The 6,087-nt window shown below is 29.5% G+C and overlaps 1 protein-coding gene across 1 annotated transcript; it reads left to right on the top strand.

The window, feature by feature from the left end:
- Positions 1-1,058: 1,058 nt before the first annotated feature.
- Positions 1,059-4,925, top strand: LOC119685579 (maternal protein tudor-like; the record flags this gene model as incomplete). Its single annotated transcript, XM_038099899.1, has 1 exon — positions 1,059-4,925. A coding segment is annotated over one exon (3,741 nt), but the record flags the coding sequence as incomplete, so codon positions are not given.
- Positions 4,926-6,087: the final 1,162 nt, after the last annotated feature.

Genomic DNA, 6,087 nt, shown 5'->3' with positions numbered 1-6,087 from the left:
CTCTTTCCTAAATAAAAATATTTTTAATACATGCATGACTTTCACCATCCATCTTGCATGATGTATAGCTCCAGGAGGTCGAAACTTTATGGTACAGTTCGGCTTTTCTCCTAAAAACATTAATGCAAGTTCAGAAGTTCCTTATAATCATCTCTTGGTTGGTTATCCTTACGAATCTTATAAAGGAAACTTGTAATTCGTAACACATCATCCATATTTAACGATTTTCTTACTTTTTCATTTTCTAAGCCGACTGTAAACTTATCAACGTTTATTTTCGGCCAAAACTTCTGAAATCGTTGAAATAGTTCAACATTTGGGCTTTCAGACTTGTACACTTTTTAATGTAATCACTTTGAATTAAAATTCACTTCGCATTCCAATGAATAATACAGAAACTCACTTATGTATATATCTATACAAGTATTGGACTTATTTTCTAGCAAATTTAGTAGACAATTCATTCATTGAACTTACCTAAATTTAATAGGGGGATTTCAGCTTGTATTTGCTTTTATTCAATAACTATTAGAAATACAGAAAAACTTTGTATGAGTGAATTGTTTATTTTTAATAGATCTATAACTTTTAGGAAGACAGTTTTTATGTAAAATTAAATATGTCGGAGATATAAGCAATCAAAGATGAATATTATGGAAAAAATCGTTATTTTTCAATCTTTGAGGCTCTTGGGGCACCATTTCCACTTATCCAATTGAACTAAAATTTTACACAGATTATTTTTTTAGTAAAATGAACAGATCTGGGGGGTGCCGTCAACCGATTTTACGAAAAAAAAATTGCCCATATACCTTAATGGCACCCTAATATATATGTACGAAAATATATGAATGTGTCTCCCGTAACTGAAACAAAAAAATTAGTGCTTTTAGTTGAATAGATATAAATATTTGAATATTTTCTATTTGAAATACTGTTTTTATTTTGAATAATTTTTTACAGTCTCTAAGATATTGCCTTTTGTTATGTATGTTATATACTATTTTTATATTTAATTTATGTGTACTAAATTGAAACTAATTTTTCTTATATAACATATAGGCGAACTTTTATCAAATTTTGGTGTTGATCAAATATGTGCAGCAAAATCTTCAAATGGAAATTGGTGCCGGGCACGTATAGTTTCAACACTTAAAAAAACAGTGGAGCTGTTTTTTATAGATTATGGTTACACAGAAATACGTGAAAGAAACTCTGTTAAAAAGCTGGATAAACAATTTTATGTTAATAAATCCTCGTATGGAATAGAAATAAACCTACCAGTTAAATTATCAGAAACGATAAGTGATGCAAAAAAGAATGAGTGCTTGATTAAAATGCAAGATATATTATTGAATAAAATAATAAGTTTTGAACCTATCGAGATCCGAAAAAATCGACTAATTGCGCAATTAATTTTAGAAGAGAAGTCAGTAATAGAAATTTTGAAATCTCTCCAATTGATTGAAGCAGAAAGTTTGGAATATGTTCAGAATTTAATTAATAAGGAAAAATCAAACAAATTTATTTATATAGAAACAGTTGATTTGACACAAGATGAATCAGATACTGATGGAGCAAGTTCAGAAAAGAAAACTGTACAATCTGTGCGAGAACCAGAAGCAATTAAGATGACTAAAAATATAAATTTAACTAAAGGTTGTGATACTATTACAAGAACTCTATTTAATCCAGTTGAAGATGTGGTACCGAATGAACCATTATATATACCAAATAAAGTCTTGTATACCATAAAACAAGATTCAATTAGTAAGAAACCAGAAATAAATATTAAACCAAAAAATAATCCCTATGAAAATATGGAGCAGGGACAACTTGCTCACTGTGATAATCCTACGCAATTTTATATACATCCAAAATGCAATCTTGAAACACTGCGAAACTTACAGGAGAATTTACAAATTATATCAGCATCTTTACCACCATTAATGCGTATAATGGATGGCGCGAATTGTATTTCATTTTACTCAGTGAACAAACAATATTATAGAGCAAAAATAATTGATTCTGAACTAATGGTAATTAAGTTTATTGACTATGGTAACTCTGATTGTGTTACTGACACAACTGATGTTAAAGAAATGAGTGTATTTCCCGATATGGATCCACTTTGTATTCCATGTGCTTTACCAATAAAACCAAAAGGAACAACAGATTGGGTTGACGCAGCTAACTCTATTTTTAATGATTCCTATAATAAGTTAATATATTATAAGTTTTTAACTCACGGACATGAAAAAAATAGTCGATATATTGATCTATATATAGATGATGTAAACGTCGCCGAAAAACTTATAGAAGTTGGTTATGCTGTTCCGTTGGTAGTTGTAACATCAAAAGAGTTATGCTATATATCGCATATAAATAATATATCAGATTTTTATATACAATATGCAAAAGATCGTAAAACTTTGGAACTGATTGAAATGTTCTTGGCTGATTATACAGCTTTGCTAGAAGTAGAAACATTTGAGAGGGATAAAATTGTAGCTGCGCTCTTTCCAGAAGATGGAATGTGGTATAGAGCCAAACTGTTGGAAGAAACTGCTGATAAAAGCTATAAGGTGTTGTTTATTGATTATGGAAATACGTGCATTACACCACAGTGTCGTATTGTATCAGATACAGTTTCGAAAGTACCATCGTTATCAATAAAATGTTCTTTGCTATCTGATAATAGTTTTATTTGCTCTGAAGCCACTGAACAAAAGTTTGCAGATTTAATTACTATCGGTCAGAATGAATTTACAATCGAATTAATTGAGCCTGCAGTTGATCACGCTAAAGTTAATTTGTTTGCAGGCGACCGGAATATAAAGGAGGAACTCGAAATATTTGACAAGCAGAATAATTTATCGGGATTAGAATCAAACGCTGCATTAAGCACAAGACGTGTGTCACGTGAGTGTGTCACACTTGCAGATCCGACTAACTCCGATATCGGTGAAACTAATGTACATAAAAACACTGAATGTTATCCACAACCATATGCCACCCCTAAAATTTCCAATGATCTTGAGCCAAGTAACTGTCTTTTAAATCCGATTAGTATGGCTGGAACCGTATCACATATAAATTCAATTTATAGTTTTTATGTACAAACCAATGAGAATTTTCTACGGGTTAAAGAAATGTCAGAAAATCTTAAATTATTAGCAAGGGATTCAATGCAGGTACTAGAAATTGGCGAACTGTGTGCAGCCTATTACGATAAGAATAACACATTACGTCGTGCGCGTATTTTGGAAATCTTACCCAATTCTGAATACAGAGCACGCGTACAGTTTATTGATTACGGTAATTGCGCTGAGAGCAGTGATATTCGAAATCTCCCACAACGATTTAAGCAATTTCAAGAATTATGTATGCATTGTAAATTGAATAATGCAGATTTGTTGCAAAATGTTAATAATTCGGCAGATAAAATGTTTAAAAACCTAACTAAGGCGTGTAATAGGAATGTCAAAATTGAATTTTCCAATGCAGACGATAGGCCAATTGCAGTCCAAATTTACTCAGCCGAAACTGATGACAATTTAAATAGCCAATTGGAAGGAATATTAAATAAATCGCAAAAATTTATCGAACAAACAGCAAAACCTATTGATGCAGAACAAAAAGTGGTCCGCACTATTACCAAAGCTGAGTCAACATGCCACATTACACACGTAGAATCGGCAACAAGCTTTTATATTCAGCTGGCATCAAGCGCATCGTATTTAGAACTAATAACGGCACGTCTTGAAAAATCTATTGCTGATAAATATGACCTTGTTACTGTGCTTGAGAATGGAAAAATTTGCTGTGCTTTTATAGCAGAAGACGATTTATACTATCGTGTTAAAATTGCATCTATTTCTTCTGAAAATATCAGAATATTTCTAATTGATTATGGCTACCACATGACTGTAACACAACTACGCGAATTACCTAGCGAAATAGTTGTAATCCCTCCATTAGCGTTGCATTGTACATTAAATGTATTACCAGAAGCACCAACCAAACAAATTGACAAATGCTTCCATTCACTTGTCGAACAACATTTTGGCGATTTTTTTCAGATTGGTGCAAATAAAAAGGATGAGACGACAGGCAAGCATGTGGTTAAGCTACAAACCAATTATAAGGATTTAGCAGATGAGTTAGCAGAATTAGTTAGCTACAGTGATGAAAATATGAAAGCAGTATCTACGATGCCTGTACTACACGAATGCATCGTTATATTCGTGAATTCCATAAATTCATTTTACATACAACTTAAAAAAGATATACCAGCAATACAACGTATTACTGAGAAGTTGGCTTTTGCGGAAAAAGAATTCAAACTAATAACTGAATTGAAAGTTGGTATGATTTGTGCGGCGTTGTTCCCTGGTGATTTATCCTATTATCGTGCCAAAATTGTAAAAGTGCTCGAGAACGGCAAGTGTGAAGTACATTATTTAGATTTCGGAAATAATGCCGAATGCGAGACATGCTACGCTTTACCTGAAAGTTTAATTGAAGAACAACGCTATAGTAAGCATTGCAGTCTCGATGAAGATTTTACTGCGAGGGATGAAGTTAGTACAGAGTTTCAAAACTTTGTTACGTCTAACTTCAGTCAAACATTCCAAGTGGAGTTTCTGAAGACAACAGAAGATCCATATATATGTCGGATGTTCTTCCAAAAAAAAATTTTGGCTGCAGAGTTGTTGAAGCTTATCAACAATGAACGAAATAATGAAAATATTGGACCAAAAGTAGCAGACACCGCTACAATCCGTCCAAACGTCTAGAAGAACTGCTTTAAATGTGAACAACTAGAAGTAAAGCAAGATTTAGCTAACTTAAAATATTAAATTTTATTTATATGTAGTATATTATATACTAATCAAATTATGTTTTAAGCTAAATCTTAATAATAAAATAAACTTGCTAAAGGTTTTTTTAAAAAAATCTCCCTTTTTGAATGTTAAAATTATTGGTGATATTCGATAAATTTTATAACGAAAAATAAATACGAAAAATAAGTTTTTTTTATAACTAAGTTTTTATAAAAGGGGTTGTCATATTGAAACAATCATTAAGTTGTAAATTAAATTAAAAATTTTATGAAATTGTCCTGATGTCCTTTAAGGATTTTAATTATATAAATTTTATTTAAAATCAAAATATATTGTATTATTTTGGGCACTGATTAAAACAAAACAAAAAAAAAAATTAAATATTTGTAAAACGAATTCCAAATGTGCTAAAACGGAAATAAGAAAAAAAAAACAAAAAAAAATTGTAAAAAATGATAAAATAAAAAAAAATAAGTAAAATATAAAAAATTCACAAAAAAAAAATACTTGCAAATAAAAAATTATATTTGTTCAAGTATGAAAAACTTAGTCAAACTAACAAAAATTAAATACGCGAAAATGTAAGTGAGATTGCTCAATTTACGAAGAAATTTTGAAAACTGAATTTAAAATGCTCATGAGTTAAAAACTATAAAGAAGCAAAATTTAAACGTTATGAATATCAGAAAACACAGAACAATAATTTATAAAGTTTCTATACAGAAAAATTAATATTGAATATTTTAGTAGTTTTTGTTTGTATATTAATGTTTATAAATATTTGTTAAATAATTCACAGAAAATCGTTATTTTTTATAAATGAGTTATTTATTTATTTTTTGTTTATGATTTACTCTTAACAGCTATTAAGTTTAATAATTATATTTAATACAAGTTTCTTCCACTATTATAATTTTGAAAAAAAAAACAAAATTTAATAAAAAAAAAATTATAAAATATGAAATCAATAAATGTAACTACGAAACTTAATATATCTTCTCTTTTATTTAATAAAATCTAAAATCCGCAAAATGCTGTAATGAAGTAAGTTAATCAGGCATTAAAAATGTCTTCATTACAAAACCCCAAGATTTGGTTTTTTTTTATTTTATGTTTCAATATTTTAATAATTAATATTTTAATCGAACAATGTACGTCAAAAGTACTTTTTACATCACTGATAGACAAAAACAAATGTGCTATACATTAATAATTTTTCTTAACAGTACCGTCAATATCT

This window comes from Teleopsis dalmanni, chromosome 2 (assembly GCF_002237135.1).
Source record: "Teleopsis dalmanni isolate 2A chromosome 2, ASM223713v2, whole genome shotgun sequence".
NCBI classification, from domain to species: domain Eukaryota; kingdom Metazoa; phylum Arthropoda; class Insecta; order Diptera; family Diopsidae; genus Teleopsis; species Teleopsis dalmanni.
This window is presented reverse-complemented; position numbering and strand designations above follow the sequence as displayed.